The 18,186-nt window shown below is 37.2% G+C and overlaps 1 protein-coding gene across 2 annotated transcripts in view; it reads left to right on the forward strand.

Moving 5' to 3' along the window:
* THADA (THADA armadillo repeat containing) overlaps positions 1-18,186 on the forward strand; it is a 163,331-nt gene that overhangs the window by 33,548 nt on the left and 111,597 nt on the right. For both annotated transcript variants that reach the window (XM_082757389.1, XM_082757388.1), the window contains 3 exons: positions 883-996; positions 2,128-2,250; positions 2,945-3,036. In XM_082757389.1, the coding sequence (XP_082613515.1) occupies positions 883-996; positions 2,128-2,250; positions 2,945-3,036 (329 nt within the window). The remainder of the gene's footprint in view (positions 1-882; positions 997-2,127; positions 2,251-2,944; positions 3,037-18,186) is intronic.

An 18,186-nucleotide genomic window follows, 5' to 3' on the forward strand; every position in this document is an offset into this window, starting at 1 on the left:
TACTTCATTTGGCTTGAATTTTTTCCGTTTGGTTGTTTTTAAGCAATGTAATGTACTATTAAATAACTTGTTTGAACTGATGCTGAACAGACTCTGGGTCCCAAAACACAAATGGATAATCATTTTTATTAGAAATAAGTGATTTATGATTATCCATTCGTGCTAAGTCAGACAAATTCGACAGAAGCTGCTAGGACAGAGCGAGAGACTGTTTTAACTCCAGTCCTGAACTGAAGGATTAAATTAGAGTATTTTTGTCTCAGCTGGATATGTTGGCACCCATTAAACTGTTGCTATTTGGAGGTCGATGCATCTCTTTTCTCCTTTCAAAAATGTGCTGCTTATTTTATCTTGTTTTGAAAAACAGGTTTTATTCTTCAGCCAGGCCATGTCATCTTAAATACGAATATTATTAGGCTAAAAAATTGTCCATAGTAGGAAATATAAGCATGTATAACATGGCAGATATTTTTGTTGTAATAAATACTCTGATTATGTGTGTGATAACTTACATTATCACATTACAAAATTTTACTATTTATTACCATTAATATTAATATATTACTATTACATTATTGTACTATTCCTATTTTTTTATTTACATTACATATAAATTATCACATTATATTATTTTCTGTTATATACAAAGAAATCTCTGTAGGCAGAGGTATAGTGCGGAAGTGGTTTTCTTACTTAAACATTGAGTGCTAAGAATGCCTTCAACAAAACTAAGAGTTAAAACTGAAACTTGCTTTTGCAACTTTTTTTCAGTCATGGTCAGAAGCTAGGCAGCACTATGGTGAATACAGAAACCTGGAGCAGAACTAGAAGTAAACAAAACTAGCTAGAAATAACAGGGTTTTTCTGTTAACTTTTCTGTAGGCTTTGTTAGCTTCAGAACCAAAGAAGAGCAAAGCAGATTTGCTGAAAATGACCATGAAAGAATTGCTGTCTTTGGCTGCACCTTTGAATGAGTCATCAAGTGTCATTCCACAGGTAAAATACAGCATCTCATCAAAAGGCAAATGTCAAAAAAAATTGTTTGCATTATTTCGAACAATTAAGGAGATTATGAGTGCTTTTAATAATAATTTGTTTTTATTGTCTATGGCTGGATTTTAAAACCTTTTGACAAGCAGAGGTTATAGAATCGCTGGAATTGGCAAATGCATAAAATATTAAAGGGGGTTGGACATAACTTCATAGTTTTTTCTAGTATAACAGATACAGTCATATCCATTTTGAATTTATGTGATCAGTTTACTGCTTGTAGTGTATTGCTCAACAAGCAGATGAGCAAACTTTTACAAGGAAATTAACAAGCAAGCATTATTTTTACTTTTAGACTAAACAAATGGGTTGCATAAACCATATTTTATGCAGCAGAAATACTATATGAAAAGTAATTTTAAAGCACAATTAGTAACTTCTGTAACTTAAATAGATATTTTTGGAATGCATAATAATTGTAAATTCAAGATCTTTATTTTCAAATGCAGTTATCAAATATTTAAATGTATTGTCAACAAAACGTGGCTTGGACTTCCAAACACAAAGATTAACAGTGTTCTAATGACTCTGCCAGATCTTCTGCTGGTAGAAATTTATGTAGCCTTGTCAAAGTCTGTGAAGCTACACAGATTACCACCTTCCCCTGCAGAGAGTAGAGAAATATCAGAAAATTCTCCATATGGTAAAGCAGCCCTGGCTGTCAGTTTTAGCTTAATACTGTCCTCCTGTGAGCTGTAGTTTATTTTTTCTCACAGTATCTATTGCATGTCAAGAATGTTGGAAAAGATGATTCTAAACTTTGAAAGTTATTTTTAAAGCCATGATAAGCTAAGGAAAAAAGAATGCTGGCCTTCTCTTGTAATGCCTGCACTGTATTTATTAGACAAATATATTTTTAAACCATAATTGTTTTTTATCAGTGTATTCTGCTGGAGCATTTTAATTTATTAGTTTAACAGTGTTCTGTATTTAGTATTCTTGTGAAACAAAAATAATCCATGTGCACGTTTACACCTTTCCATACTAAACACATGTTGTTATGGTAATTAACATTCATTAGGTTTAAGATTTTTGGTTGAACTTATATTTTTTCCTGTATTTCTCTTACCTCCACAGGTTCATGCTTTAAATATCCTGCGGGCACTGTTTAGGGATACACGTTTAGGTGAAAACATCATGCCTTATGTTGCAGATGGAATACAAGCTGCAATTCTAGGGTTTATGTCACCTGTTTGGGCAGTAAGTTTATTCTTAATTTTGCTTTTCTGATGTAACAGTATTTATAGTGGTGCTTTTCTGTGAAGCTATGGTTACATTTGAAAATGATAGTACTGCAGTTACTGGAATGTCACATGATGCAGTACTTTAAGATACAATAAAGAATACTGTAGACTTGAAAAAAAAAGTCATGGTTTTGTTCAGTTTTTGGTTTTGTTTGGATTTTCCTCTGTAATGTGAAGTGCTGATGCTGACAAAAAGTAGAGACAAAGATTGCCTTCTAGATAAGAACACATCTGGCTATTACATTTTGAGTCAGTATTACTAACTTGTAAGTATATTTTCATTGATTCTCACTGTTACTTTACTTTTTAATAAGAGAGCATTCCATATGGAATGTGAAGGTAGAATATTTTATGATCTGCCATGCATAAGGTGGAATCCTTTTAACCAGTAGAATCTAGATACATCCCCTATGTTAAAGATAGACATCTCCAAAATCTGATTTTCTGTTAGTGCCATCTTGACTGAGAGGAAAAATGTTATGAAATCCTTGTTTCTCTTTTTTAATCCCTGAACAGTAGGCATGCACTGTCCTTCACTCAGCTGTTTTTCTTTTCTACATTAGTGTCTGTATTAAAAAAAAATAAATAAAATTTAAAAAAAAAATCAAAGGAATTTTTAAAACCACATGTTCTATTCTTTTTTCCTTTAGGTAAGAAATTCATCTACCCTTCTTTTTAGTGCTCTGATTACAAGAATTTTTGGGGTTAAAAGAGAAAAAGACGAAAATTCCAAAAAAAATAGGTAAGCTTCACTTGGTACCAATTTTAAGTTTGCAAAACATGACCTTAGCCAAAAACAATTTGAAAATGTTGCTTGCTCTATGGATATATTTGAATCATGATGTTATGAAAACATCTAGGTTTGCTTAAACTGTACTGCCAAGAAATAAGCTCGAGGGCTAAAAATATGTGCTATTAAACACCAAGAGTTAGTTTGTACTCACGTGTGACTTCACAAAAAGGAAATGTTGCTCAGAGGTGTGGGTATCTGTGTCTCTCACAGATGTCCTTTGTGGCCATAGACTAGGCCTATGGCCCTTCTGAGAGAGAGGGGGCTGAAGAAGAGCAGGGGCAGTAGTCACTTGTGTGGTCCCCTATCTCTAGAGCAGGCCTGGAGGTAATCTTACCCATACTAATTTGAGATTTTTGCCTTTAGTCACTTCACCCTAGAACATCCTATTCCTCCTACACATCTCTTTCCTCTAAGCTCCAAAAATACCAGCTTAAGAAGCTGCTTCTTTTCCAGGGTATTCTACCTTTGACCTCTGTAGTTGTGCAGCAGGTCTTCTACTGTCTCCCTTTCTTATGTAAGACAATTTTTCTCTGACTCTAACACCCTTCCCAGTCATGCGCATTTCCATTTCTCTTAGCTCTCCTGTTCGTGCACAAGCAGAAAAGCAGAAGCTGGCTGTTGGAAGTAGGCATTCTCCCACCCTCCTGTTTTCTTTGGCCTTTAGGCCCTTCCTTTAGCTTCCGCGGCAAATGAGGCATGTCCATGCCCTGTGCTCTGTAGCTGAGGCTCCTGCACTGGGAGGGATGCAAAAATAACCCCAGACACAGAATAAACTTATTATTAAAAATACTCCTTGATGAGTCTGCGGGGCCACAGAGAGGTCACACGATGGATATTATGGTAACCATTTCAGAAATTCCTAGTGAATTTTCAAATAACGGGCAAGGTGTGAGATTTCTGAGAGAAGGCAAATGTTACGATTTACCTTTGAAAATTTCCACTCATTTCTATTCGTTATACAGTGATTCCTTTTCTGTGTAGCTAATGTAATTCTCCTGCCCATGATAAGAAACCAAATGTCCTGGGATGATGATGGTCTGTGGTGGCGCTGTTTTAGCTCTTCAAACTACTTAATTAATTTCAGGTGTAATTTAAAAAAATAAATAAATTAGTTACTATGCATATGTGAGTGGGAAGAAGAAATATAAGTGAAACATTAGAGGGAGATTTCCCTTAGAAGATAACTTCGCCCCAGAAGTGATTTGAAATGTCATTTCTCTTACTGCTTGAAATAAACTCTGCTTTGTCTTACGCCTAAATCGCTTTTCACCTAAACCTGGAATTCAGTTCCACAACCCCTGAAAGCCAAATAGAGCAATAACAAACGTTTCTCATTTCTTGTCTTTTTGCTTTGTTTTTGTAACAAAACCTTTTTTATTTTTTCATTTCTCTATTGAGCCCTTATTGAAAGTGATATGAGCCTCAACTTTTATAAACCTGTATCCCAGTGAAAAACTCACCACTAGCCTCTGCAGTGTGAGGGTAGACTTGACTTCTCAAATACAAGCAGTATGGTGAGATGTGTAATCTGCAATTGCTGTTTGTGGAGTTGCAGAAAGTAATGCATCTGTTGGGGAAACAGCAGAAAAAAGGAAAGCTAACTCCTATACATCTGAACTCCTTACAAACTATGTTAATTTTTTATATGACTGGCTTTGTCAAGTTGTTTCTCTGAAGCTTTTTGCTTATGGTAATTTGTAGTCACTTTGACCAAAAGATATCAAAAAGATAAAAAAAAAAGATATCAAAGCTGGCTTGGCTTCTTTCTCTTTTTTCATTTTGCACTTTTTCATTAAACATTGTATGTTGTTAGTTCTGTTGTTTCCCTTGTGTAGTGGTCAGTGCTGCAAAACAGGGCCAGTGTGAGGCAGCAGGTATGGAAATAGCTTAGGGATATGGTTTAGTGGGGACTGTTAGTGTTAGGTCAGAGGTTGGACTCGATGATCTTGAGGTCTCTTCCAACCTAGAAATTCTGTGTGTGATTCTGTGTGTGTGTGTGAAACGGAGGCAATTGCAGGCCATACAGCATAGTTTAGGTGATTTGATTTCAAGCTTGACTCCTATCTCTACTGGAGGTATTAGTTTAGAAGGAAAGCGATGCAGAGGTGGTTTGGCTCTTCTGCTTGCACTGCTTCTCCCTCTTACACCAGCAGCCATGGACTGAAGCTCGCCTGAGGCGTGCAGGTAGGGAGGTTGGTCTGTCGGTGCTGCGGTACCGGTAGGTGTCACCGTTGCTGCACGGCTGTGTGCAGCCACGTCCCTGGCGTGCAACTGCACTTGGGCACTTCTCTTGGGGAGCGCTAATCTTGTTTTGTTTAGTGTTTTGCCAGAACAGAATTCATATACTAAACCAAAGTGATCTTTTTTTTCTGCTTTTAGATGTGGCAGTTTAACTTAAAAAGAACTAGCATTTCGGCAACTCGCATCTACAGGAGCTTGTGTGAAAGTCAGCCGGTTTTGAGATGCTTGTTCTGCTGTCTGCAGGATATTCTGTTTGCATTAAGGGGAAGTCTGTCTGTAGACACAGACTAAAACGCTGAGGCAGCCATCAGGACCATGCATAGGTTTCCAGTTTGCCCTTCTGATTTTAGGGTTTTAAATCTGTCCCGTGTCAGCAGGGAGCTGCGTTGTTGCTGGGCTTCTCTGTCAGAAAAAGATTGACTTTGTGGTCATTTTCTCAAGAAGAGTTCTTATGAAGTTGATACAGTTGGGGGGGAGGGGATGACATTTGTGTAGACTTCAGCAAGAAAGATTTTCTGGAAAAGTACTGGCAGCTTAACTCTAATTCTGTGTTACTTTACTATTTTTTGTTTGTTTTATGCTTTTTATTTTATCTCCACTAAAGTTTCACACATAGTATCCTTTTATACAAAACTCACAGGCCTATCAAGTCTTGTGCTGCTTTTTGTTTGCTGATGCCTTTTGTTCCCCTTTCCCCAGATTCTGGTGTCATGTTGTCCATTTGCGATAGAAAAAAAATCTGTGCAAAGAGGTCCCCCATCTCAGGGAGAGATTGAGGGGGGGATTCTTAAGTCTGCTGGCAGAAGTTCTAAGTTGCATCTGCGGTGTCTGTTCGCACTGTTGAGCAGAGGCAGAAGGGGCACGTTGAGTGGGCTTTTTGGTCTTGGAGCAGGTACAAGGAAGGTCAACCAGAATTGTCTTTCTGAGGACAAGGCAATACTAAACTATGCTAAAGAAGGTCCCTTCTCTGGAAGCTTGGTGTGTGCTTTGAGGAGACGCTGGTTGAAGAAATGATTACCTACACATCGTGGCTCCTGCTTCTTGGCTCTGCTGAGGGTCCCCTGCACGTGTTCGCAGCAGCAGCTGTGTTGGCACAGCTGGGGAGTGGAGAACTGGGGCAGTGAGGGAAAGGGATTTCTTGAGCAGAATTCTGTGCTGATGCCAAGCTTCACTCTTAATGGTTCACTGGAAATTTGAAGGGACTACTCCACATCACGCAGTATAGCAGATGCAGTCATATCCCGTTTTCATTAAATTCTGTGTCTTTTTAATTTCAGCATGAGTAAAGAAATAAAGAGTTGGAAAACTAATACTTGAAAAATAACTGCATGCAGCTCTTATAAGTAAAAGAAAGCATGTGAAGACTCGTTACAGTGCCCTGTACAACTCTATGGGTCGAGCATTTTTTCCTACTGAAGAAGTTAGAACCAAAGAAATTTTTTAGTTCTGTTTCTTTCTCTTTCTGAGAAAGACTGTATCAAAAATTTTAACACTGCTTTGTGTGTGGATGCATGCATACATAGTTGGCTAAATGATGCTTTGAATTGCAGATAATTTGCATTTTATAAATGTTTTTGTTAACACCTGTAAGGTGGTTTGGTTTAGTTTCTGTTTACTTTATTTGGAAGTATAATTTCTTAAACATTGTGATCATTTCAGATCTGTGAGACCTTAAGTGAATTTTTAGCCACACAAATGCAAAATACTGAAGTAGCTACCGTACCATCAACTTCTACCCGTTCTCCGGCCCCACTGCCATTCAGCTTTTAGTCCTGTTCGCCAGTTGCTGTGGCCCCAGCGCTCCAAGTGCATTCTCTCACTGCGTTCCCTAGCCATGCTGGTCCTCCAGAAGCACCACTCTGAGGAACATGTCAAAAACCCAAGTACTGCACATGGCTTAGTACAAATTTGTTGAAGTAGGTCTTTGAACAGCACTGAGTGTGGTAGACCGGAGAGCCACCTGTGGCAGATGAGCTTTGCCTCTCGTGTTTTGATTAAATTGCTGTTTCCAGTCTTCTTGTGTAGTCAATTCGCAACGTAGATTTGCTGATCCCGTTCACTTCTAAAGAAGCTGGGGTATAGCGTGTACTTTCTATTCTGTATTTTTTCCCCCATGGGTATTATTTAGCATTGGTACAGATCACAATTCATCTAAAGTAAATGTTTGCTCTAGTTGATGTAGGCTCGTTTTCGTCATATGAAGAGATGAAGAGATTCTAAAAATAAAAAGGAATATATATTGTGATAGTTAATGCACATCTGTACATGAAAGTCAAAATAATTTACATATAAAGTTAACTGAAATTAATTCTGAAATGTAATTAAATTTCTCATCATAGAGGAATTCTTTTCTAGCCAAATACATTATAGTAGTAGTAGTGATACTTTCACCTACATTGTTACATGCTTCCACAGGGGCTATATGTATATACACATACATGCATACCTTTATACACACGCAGGTGTCCGTGTGTATATTTGTATATCAGGCCTTCTTGGTCTGTAGTCCAGTGCTAATTAAATACGCTATTGCCTGTTACTAGACAAGACTGTTCTTATCAAATATCTGCTATTTCTGGCTTTTATCTTTTTTCAAGGATGGGCATAATCAGAAATTGTCTTGGAGGCAGTTTGCCATTTGAACTAAGGCATGCTTCAGTCTTTGGAGCAATAAAAAGGGATTGTCCTGGCTTATCTGAAAACTGAAGTTTTTTGGGTTGGCATATGAATGTTGCAAAACCCTCGGAAAGAAGAACCAATGGCTTCAGAGGCCGGGGTTAAAAGAAAGAGCAGGGGGAGGATTTCACTTGGCTTCTGACCTTGATGGAGGAGGTTTGAGTAAGGAAAAGCTTTAACTCATTTGATTAAAAAGCTGTGTTGTAAGCAAGGCTGAAATGGTACAGTGCAACCTCATGATTTTTACCTGAAGTAACTTAACTGGTGCATAATACAGTTTGCATTTTTGAGGGGAAAAAAGGTCTTAGGTATTTTGATTTTAGTGAAGGGAAAATGCATATGCAGAAAAACACTTAGGAAGCTGTCAACACACATTTTACGTTGAGTAAATATTCATTCCTTTAGGAAAATGAGTATGAATGCAGCCATGTTGTCAGTATTGGTTTAAATATGTTTAGAAAGAAATGAGCATTTATTGCCATCTACATAGTACTTCTTTAAGTCTTTATTTTCATGATAGCAATCAGTAAACGTTGATGACTATCGATAACTTTAAGCACTTGAAAAGGAGAAACTTATGTAATTATAATAAGGTAGATGAAAACTATGTAGATATGAGCAGGCTTTGAAGATGCACTCCAGGCTGTGAGGCAGCCAACGTGGATGACTGCCCTCTACTTTCTTTGTTTTTATTGCAAGTTGAGTGTTCAGCACTTCCAGTAAGTGGCTGCTTGCACGCTTGAAGGTCACTAAATAGGACTAAATTAACTTTTAAAAGCACTGATTTTTTTTTCTTGCATATTGACATGTGCTTGTTCCTTAACATTAAGGCTTTGTGTGAACACTGAGATTTTAAGATACTGCAGTTTACACTGTGAAGGTTTAGAGGAAAAGACTGCAAATGGAACACCCCAATGCAAACCTTTCTTTTCCAAATTATTATCCCTGAGTTAAATTTATCTGGTATTATTTTCCTTTTCAGCAAGCCACTTTAGAATTGCAGCTTCACAAATGTTGGTGGCACTAATCTGGTCAAGCTGCGATGGCGCACTGGTGTTGGAAAATGGGGCAGCCCTGAGGACAGTTTCAGTTGGGGTGAAAGCACGGCTTGCCTCTGAGCTCTGTGTCTCTTGGACTGTGTGCTGCAGAAGGAAGGGTTGGGATTGCTTTATCTTGGATCTCCTCAGTGCTGCTTCCACAGCAGCTGAAGTGTTGGGTCCATGACTGGGATTTTTCAGGAGTTGTCTGAGCCGATTAAATGCCCCTGCTCTGTACTTTGCTTCTAGCTCCTTGTGCACCACACTTTGCAGCCTGTCCCCTCCTTGCCACCTTGGCTGTTCCAGTGAACCGTGATTGCTTGCAAAGTAGTCATTTGGGATTTGGGACATAGAATTGTCTTGTGAGGGGGTTGTTTTGTTTAAAGGAGAAAAAAAAAAAAAAAAAAAAAAAACAACCTTCCCTTTTTTGTCTGCCAAAAATAGGCCACATATATTTTGCTCAGCTTTTTTGTTTTTAATGCTCAGGCTCTTTTTTATTGACTTTGACAGATTTAGAAGACTTAATCTCAGAGCTGTCTCGAGAAAACATGCAAAAGTTCAGGCTGAATCAGATAACCATGCTGGCTTTCACTGATTAACAATTCAATAACAATATGCTTGTTTAAACACAATTTTGAACAAGCTTCCTATTCTGAAGTGCCTTTGTAATAGGAATGATGATAAGGTGCTATTAACTTGTAAATTTAGGATAAAATTTGTGAAAGTTTTATGTAGAAACAGATGCAAATTGAGAACAAGCTCCTAAAGAAATGTGTCCCCCTCTTTGCCCCCCTCTTCCCCCCTGCTTGTTACTACTTCAGTTACTCTATTTGTTTCCCTACTCTACTCTAAAATCCCTTGCAGCTGAAAAAAATGACTGTTTTTCTTGAGGCTGAGGATGTTCCTATAGGATTTCTGCTGACTTTAGGAGAGCAAGGCATGTATTTGTGTGAAATATGGAAAACCTGCAGAACCATTTTTACTTCAAAGTTCTATTTTGTATACACAGAGTCATAAAAACACCCAAATCCCAGCCAAATCTTTAGGACCTAAACACACACTTACAGTATTGTGCGTGTGCAACTGTGTGTCCGTGCTCTCCTCAACAGGGAGGAACTTCATAATATGCTGTCTTAAGTTAGAGCCAGAGAAAAGCTGAATATGATAAAGCAACCTGCATGAAAGTTTCTCCAAAGTTAATGCTGGCCTGAGGTAACCTAATCCGTTCATCTTAAATAAATGAATTAGGGGCATAATGCCTCTATCAAGTGAGTAAAATGTTTTCAATGGAACAAAAATTACTGTAAGCCTAACTGCATGAGTAGATAATGCAGTTTCTGTTGTAGTGATTAAAAAAAATATATATATTAATATGAATTGATACAATTATTCTGTTTTGTTCCATGCATAACGTATGCATCACTTATTCATGACCTTCACCATACTAAGTGATAAGCAGCTATTCTTCCCAGAATATTCCCATATAGAGATGAATAGTGTGGGTTGTTTGGAGGTAAAATTTACAATGCTAAATTTGTGGCAGGAGATTAAAGATAATAGCTACACAGGCAGTGATTGTTCAGAAACATTAGAGGCTTTCTAGAGATACATAGATAATACTTCTGTGTGTGTGTGTGTGTATACACACACACCTGTACACACTCATGCAAATACCATTCAAGCTTCAGAAAAATAATTCTTAAATTATTTATTATAGATGTTTTATTTGTAACTGTTTATATGGTTTTACATATATTTATATGTCATATATAAATATATATTTGCTGTTGATTAATATCCTGATACAGGTACCAGGTTGTATATGTGATGTTGGATTTAGTTGATGTTCCCTATTTTTATTGTGAGCCCATTGTGCATTTGTTTTTCTTGCTGGTACAACAACAATAGTGCTTTTGGAAAGACTTGCTAGTTATTTTAGTAAACTGTGTGTTGCATAATTACTCCTCTCAGTCACACTTTTCCTGAAGTATTTGTTCTACACAGGTGCTCCTTCCGTACCTGATTACACAAAGGGTATAATAAATAGCAAAACAAGAGGTATAAAGAAACTTGTACTTAAGAGATCAAAGCAAACCAGGCCATGCAGTCCTTTGGAAATCTTGGCTAGCTCTCCTGTAAATAAAAGTGCTTCTAAAGCAGAAGGTATTTAACTACTGTATTTATATAGGTTTTGATTGACAGTTCAGTTATTAACCTCACAAAAACACAGCAACGTAAACTAGTAAGAATGTTTATTCTAGCACTTCTATCTGAAGGAAAATGAAAACCAAGATATAGTGGCATATTCTTAGTTCCTTTTAAGTATTTATTTTAGGGCTGTGCAGCATAAAAGAATGTTTTTTTCAAGTCAGTGAACTTAAACTATTTTGCTCACCATTCTGGGATTCAGGTATTTTTAATTCTTTGTAAAACAAATGTTAAATTTATTGTAGTTAGAGTCACTGCATCTTTATTGAAGGTGCAAAACCAAAATCTTTATGATGATTCTTCTATCCCCTTCATAGTATTTTTCATTTCATGTGGGGTAAAAACGAAACCTGAATCGTTATTTGTAACTAATTTGATAAGGTTACAGAGTTGTTGGCACTTAGTGTCACTGAACAGGCATCCTGTATCATGGTAGGTCTAGAAAAACAAGTATGCAATAATATTTTATATCCTTATTCTTGGGTTTATTAGCTGATACATTGCACCTTTTTTAGAATTCTTTTTTTTCCAGCTTCATTCCGTCTCTCCAGACTTCTGTCCAAAACTATGTGGCTATTTTTTCTTCTATGTAAGCCCTAAAATTCTCTGTAAATGCATGTGGAAAGTTTGTTTTAAAGTACTTTTTCCTGAGAAAAGATGTAATTTCAGAAATTTAAGTCTTTGATAAGTTCCTTAAAAAACTTTATCCCAAGTGCAACTCTGGACATCTACATAAAATCTTTATTTCTAAAGGATCTTTCATGTTGCTGTTATATTTGGCTCTTAGTAGAAGTGGTGATGAGTCTCGATGTCATTCAGAGGAACTGCTAATCAAGAGCTTTCATAATTATATACTACTTATGAATTAAACTATTTTAAATGGTGATTTTTATCTCATATCAAGCTGGTATTTAACGTATTACAATGTACGTTGTGCTGAACCTAAGACCAAATTACTAGCACTTTTTGAAAAATGGGTAAATCTCAAGAATCTTTTTCTTAACAGGAGCTAATGTTTGCTGAAATTGCAGTAGCTAGTGATGGGGGATAGAAATACAGGAAGATGAGGAGACTGATCTGATAAAAAGACATGCTTAAAGCCGTGGTGCTGGAGTGGAATGTATTTGGTGGAATCGTGGAAACATTGACTGGAAGGGGGGTGCTTGATTCCCATTCCAAGTCTGACTCTAAGCAACAACAGATCAGGTCAGCAGTGGCTTCGGATGAGTTAAAGATCTCCAATGTGGAAATTTCACAGTTACTCTGTGTGACGTGCTGCAGCTCTCCTTTACCTAAGTGCATTTTTTTTTCTTGTTGCCCAATTTAAAACTCCCAAGCTGTGATTTGTGACCATGAGTTCTTTCTGTACAGTCTGCAACGACCTTCTCTCTGTCAGATGGAGCAAACCTGGCTCCTTCAGCTTCTCACAGGGCAAGTACTCTAGACCCTGTCCATCAGAGCAGCTGTTTGCTGGACCCCCTCCTGTTTCTTCTAATCTCTTCTGAGTGTGGTAACCCAAAATTGGATGGAGGATTCCATGTGCAGCCTCGGCGTGCCAAGTAGAGGAGGACAATAACTTCCCTTGATCTGCTGCCATGTTCATCCTAATGAACGCAGGCCAGTCTGTGGTTTGCCTGTTTGCCATGAGAACGTGCCATTGGCTCACACAGAGCTTGGCATCCACTGTAACCCCCAGCTTCTTTGCTGCGGGGCTGTTACTCTGCTAGCTGGTTTTCAGCCTGTGCTGATGCTCGGGGTTATTCAGCCCAGGTGCAAAACTTTGTCTTTCTCCTTGCTGAACTGCATGAGGTTTCTGTTGGCCCAAACCTCAAGTTTCTCAGGGTCTGTCTAGACTGAACTTCTACTGTTTGGTGTTCGATCCATTCCCCATAATTCAATGTTGTCCACAGATTTGCAGAAGTTGTTTTCTATGTCATTAACCAAGTTGTTGATAAAAATGTTGAAGCAAGTAGAGGCCCCAGTATTGACCCATGAAGTATGTTACTGGTTACCGGCCAGTGAGCAAGCACGCAGCCACCGATAACTGCCGATCATGTTCCATGTCCTCAGCTTCGAAATGAGAAAGCTGGGATAAACTGAACCTGTTTAGTGTTTTCCAGTCCATTTTAAAATTTGCTGCCATAGTAAATAAGAAGTTTAACTGCTTGCCCTATGAAATACAAAGAAACAGATTCCAGAAGTGGTTTTAAAGTTAAAAGAATTGTTTTATCAATTGTCACAAATCTGCTTCAGTTTCATCTACTTGAGTACTCATCCGACTCTTGGATGCTCTCTGCATTTACAGATGAGTTTCTTTAGGTGGGTTTCTCTGTTTTATTTTTTTATTTATTTATTTTTTTAATGGATGTGAGACTCTGAAACCTGGCAGCTTTGGATTCTTTTCAATGGCACGTACACTCCCTTCCCAAACTCCATTTCTAGTGCTTGGCCTGGAATTTGTGGACTACCTCCTTGGCTGATCATAATGCAGTCATGTTGGGATAAATTTAAGGTTCTGCTCCCTCCTTTCCTCGAGTGAAACATGCTAGTGCAATTCTTTTGGAGGCTTTTTTGGTTTTGATGTTTTAAGGAGGTGTGAGCCACCTGTTTGACTGTTGAGAAACACAGTGCAGACTTCAATTTCCTTTAAAAAAGAAAGGAGTAAAATACAAGCAAGTTACAATACCGTGTACCTGAAACTTCTCTAAAGAAGTTTGAGAAATGTTTCCGTGCTCTTCCAGTGCGCATGTGTGTGTTTTGGAATCTGCTTGCATATTGTCTTAGTCTGACTGATGACAGGAAGGGTAGGATATGAGAAAAAGACTGGGCACCGTTTGAACTGCATGTTTAAGCAAGGATTGGAATTTCCATGTGGATCAGCATGGCACAAAATCATAGGAACACGTGGCAGTAAGGGTCTTGTGGGAGCATTGACTGAATTCTTCTAATAACCAGGCTTGCTATACTGTTTCTTTAATGAACTGATCAGCTCTCATCTGAGAAACAATTTGCTTTTTCCCACTATTCCTGCGGGAAGACTCCGGGAATGCCCTCTTCTCAAGCAAGACTTCTCAAGAATCCTGCTGCTTTGATCATTGGAAACTTAACTTGCAGCCTATATTTATTCATGGCCATTTAATACTCATTTGTTCTTATGCCAGCATTGTCCTTTATTTTAAATAATTATTTTCTCTCCTGATGCTTCCCTTGAGGTATTTGTGGATGTCAGTCATATATTCCTTCTATGTTAATTTTGCCAGACAAAACAAGCTGAGGTCTTTAAATCTCCTCTCAAAAATTTGTTTTCTATTCCCTTGGTCATGCGAGCAGCTTTTTAAAGCATCTCGCCTAGCTGGAAATTAGTTGTGATGTATTCAAGTACATCCCACCTGACTGTTGCAGTGTGGCATTAATATTTCCATGTCCATGCTGACTGGATCACAACTGATGTGTTACAGAATCACTCTTTCCCATTTTCTTCCTCTTCTTGATGAGGGATCTGAGATACCAAGTGGTACAAGCTTGGATCCTTTCGCTGTTTCCAGCTGATGAGGTCCAAGTTGAAACACATTTTTAATTAGTCCTCATACACCTCATACATGCAATCTTTCTGTCTTCCATTAATTTCCTGTGTTTTTATGGTTCCAGTCCTCAAAGATACCTAAGTTTTTTTGTTTTGTAGTGTTTTAATTTTCCCTCTCTACGGACAGAATTTTGTTTCATTGATGGATTTTCATTGGCACTGCCTTATTTCTCTTACTGTGGTCTTCAATTAACACTATTGGTCCCTACAATAGATTAGGTCCAGCTTCAAACATGTTCTTCTGGGTCTCTTTTAATCCCTGTTCCTTCTCTAACTTAACTGTTTTATCTAATAGCTTACCCTAGCTGCAGTGTGTCATATATTTTACGGTCACTTGTATAGGTGATACCTAGAGTTTAATCTGTTAAACCAAAGCTGTAACTCCACTGTGGACCTCATGGAAATATTATGTCAATGTTATGTAAATTTTTCCTCAGGCTACTTCTTGCTGTTTCCTTTTTGTTTTGTTTTGTTTGTTTTTTTAACTGTGAAGGAAGGATGTGAGAACTGAATCTCTGCTCAGAGCTGCTGGAGCTTTCACACTTTCTCCTTTTAAGCAAATTTTGAATAACATGTTTGCAGATTTCAAGCATTTCATTTGTTGGTATAACATTCAGGAGACATGTATTACAGAATCTCTTCATTTCCTTTGTCTAGGAAAATGATTATCTGGTAAGGTATGGGTCAAGTTGACACAATTTAGTTATGAACATTTCTGCATGTTGCATTTCATTCTCCTTTATCTTATTTCCTTATCTGTTCAAGTTTATATTTTCCATAAATTCCTGTATATTCTTGAGGCCAGAATGAAGGTCTGTAGCTTCCTGAATCATTCTTCCCACCAGCACTTGGAAATAACTTAAAATGTTATATATTTGCTTTCCCTGTTGTGTAATACTATTCTGTCTTGTTTTAAAATTCACCATAGAGGTTATCCTTTAAGTTGGTTGTGGTAAATTCTTGAATTTTGCTTCTCCTTCATTTAGGATAACTTCTGTTTTCCGTGCATTATAACCTTCAGTTGTCCTGTCATGAAATGAAGCTGTCAGGTTCTTCAGTGATACTTAGGGAGCAAACACTTCATTTAACACTTAGAGCATGTATAGCTGAACAGGCTTTGTTCTTTGCCATAACCCTGTTATAAAATAATGTCATCCATTCTTTCTTGGTGTTCCTATATAGTTGAAGAAAATGCTTTCTATTTCTTTATTTTGTTTATTCTGAACTAAATGTCTGTCAATAGGGAAGTATTTTTTTTATATATTCCAGGGGATCTACTTTCTTAATAAATGATAAAGAACAAGACATTAGCAACATTTTAATTCAAAATGAACACCAAAGACCCTTGCTGCCCTAAGAAGATTTGTAGTCTCTAAATCTCAGCACTGCTAAAATGAAATACGAACAGATTTACTGCAAATGTTCTTTAACATGTCACTTACTAAAAGCAGGATACAAGATTATAGAGCCTTTAGTTCTTCAGAAAAATCACTGAAAGAACAGAAGCAGGTAATCTCTGACACATGTCACAGTAAAGTGATACGTATGCCCCAGTGTCACAGCAGAACTTTAATCTAGAGTATTCCCTTAAGTGTACAGCACAGCTTAGACAAAGAACATTGCACCATCCACATTTTTATTCTCAAATGGTTTTGAAATGCAGTTAAATAATTCACACGCTTATTGTGGATAAAGATAGAACACTTAATTAAAAAGACACTACGTATATACATGCAGATACCAACCTTTGCACTATACAGCGTTAAGTCGCTACTCAGACAAATAACGTGACATCTCTGGTCACTGTGTGGTTTTTCATAGCGTTTACGAATTGGGTTCTGGAAGTCTGATGATATGCTTATGATTGTCTTCATAAGCAAAGGAGATGAGATGGAAACTTGCACATACATTATTTTTATCTTACTGCAAGCCACCCAAGATTCTACTCTGAAAAGTCATAAAAGGGGAAAAAAAAAAAAAAAAAAAAAAAAGAAAAGTGTATATACACATAAAAGTCCAGGGGCAATTGAATAGAAGAGCTAATGACAATCAAGAATATAATAAAGGCTTCTAGTCTAGGAAAAAAACATATTTTTAAAAAATTTTCCTATGAAGCAGTAGCAAAGCTGTAAATTATACTCTTGTTTATGGTTTAAAATGGACTTTTCCCTAAAGTTTTTATAGATTTGCAATCTGTTTTCAGTTACATCTTCTGTTTTAAATTTTACTACTAGAGCTAGTAGTTGATTTTGGTTAATTTAGCTGTGACTCACTGTTATGATCCAAATGCTTCTGCTAGGAATCAGATTCTGTCCTTTGTTGCATCCCATGCCTTCAAAGTAACTTTTTGCCAATTTATGTGAACACTATGTACTCTGAAACTCCTTTATTGCTGTCATCCTCATCATCTTTCCCTCCTGAGTAGACTCTGGATCAGACGAAGGTGAGAAAGAGTTAGTTTGGCTCATAGTTAGGAATGGTAAGTGCAACTTGATTCTTTGGGATGGTGCTCTAAATTCTTACCTGCCCTTTCTGCTGAATTGCTTGCACGTGACCAAGTATTCACCTTATTAAAGTGAAGAATCTGAGGCATTAGTGTTGCATATTCCTTCCTACTTACATACAAAAGTATTTTGTATTTACGTGGTTTTACAAATGATTTTTTACAAGTTATTTTAGGAAGATAAGAGTCCTTCCATTATTTATCTCTGGGATTTTTGATTTTAACCACTGTTTTAACTGTGTGCTTGGATGACATTTTACTCTGGGGAGTGGGGATTTATTGTAAGCATTGTCAGCCCACTGATAATCTTCCTGTTTCATTACACTGCTTCCTATTTCAGTAAATAACCTTCCACCAATCCATTGTTTAGATCTCAGTAATCCCATTTGAAATTGTGAAATTGTGCTACTTTTGGGTTACTATTAGAGAGTTTATGATACCGTCAAAGATGAGCTCTGATGCCATGTAAAATGATTTCAGCTGGACTTGAGAGACATATTATTGTCTTAAGGCTGTTCATAATTCTCTTATAAACATGTTTTAGGGAGGGTAGCTTTAAAGTCTTGTAATCTGCAAGCTATTGATCTTAAGGATTTAACTATGGGTGGTTATAACATCAAAAATATTTTTGAACTGTGTTTGTGACTAACGGAAAGAATGAATAGTTTTCTGTACTTACAACTTAAATCTATCATTCTGTCAGATATAATTTAGAAAAGGAGGACAACGTTTGTTCCATGAGAACCACTAACTGATTTTGTGATTTGTTTCAGTCGAGATTTGGTTGGTATACTCCTTTACAAATGGGTGTATCAAGTACTTATCTCCTTTTAAAGATACGGATAAGTTAT

Source organism: Aythya marila, assembly GCF_965140915.1.
Source record: "Aythya marila genome assembly, chromosome: 3".
NCBI classification, from domain to species: domain Eukaryota; kingdom Metazoa; phylum Chordata; class Aves; order Anseriformes; family Anatidae; genus Aythya; species Aythya marila.